The sequence below is a fragment of the Phaethon lepturus genome, unplaced genomic scaffold (genome assembly GCF_000687285.1).
Source record: "Phaethon lepturus isolate BGI_N335 unplaced genomic scaffold, ASM68728v1 scaffold29762, whole genome shotgun sequence".
Taxonomy (NCBI): Eukaryota; Metazoa; Chordata; class Aves; order Phaethontiformes; family Phaethontidae; genus Phaethon; species Phaethon lepturus.
Genome location: NW_010526038.1, coordinates 4504 through 4728, shown reverse-complemented (window position 1 = coordinate 4728; position 225 = coordinate 4504). Strand labels below are relative to the sequence as shown.

General features: G+C 63.1%; 1 protein-coding gene across 1 annotated transcript in view; it reads right to left on the bottom strand.

The window, feature by feature from the left end:
• Positions 1–225, bottom strand: part of BCAR1 (breast cancer anti-estrogen resistance 1) — a gene marked incomplete at its 5' end in the record, with an annotated part of 5303 nt that overhangs the window by 579 nt on the left and 4499 nt on the right. Inside the window, one exon of the mRNA XM_010282954.1 lies at positions 42–120. Within this exon, the coding sequence (XP_010281256.1) occupies positions 42–120 (79 nt within the window). The remainder of the gene's footprint in view (positions 1–41; positions 121–225) is intronic.

Genomic DNA, 225 nt, shown 5'->3' with positions numbered 1-225 from the left:
CAAGGTGACAGCTCTGCCCCAGGAAAAAGAGCCAGCAGGACTGGCAAAGCCAGTGGCAGCCCCAGGACAAGGATGGCCGTATCAGGCTCCTCTCCAGGAGCAAGGTGCCAATGCTCGTCTCTGCTGGCACAGCACTGGCACAGAAGGTGAACCAGAACCCACCATGGCGACAGCCAGGTGAGAGCCACAGGGGTCCAGACCGGCAGGGGGGGGCACAGGGAGAGC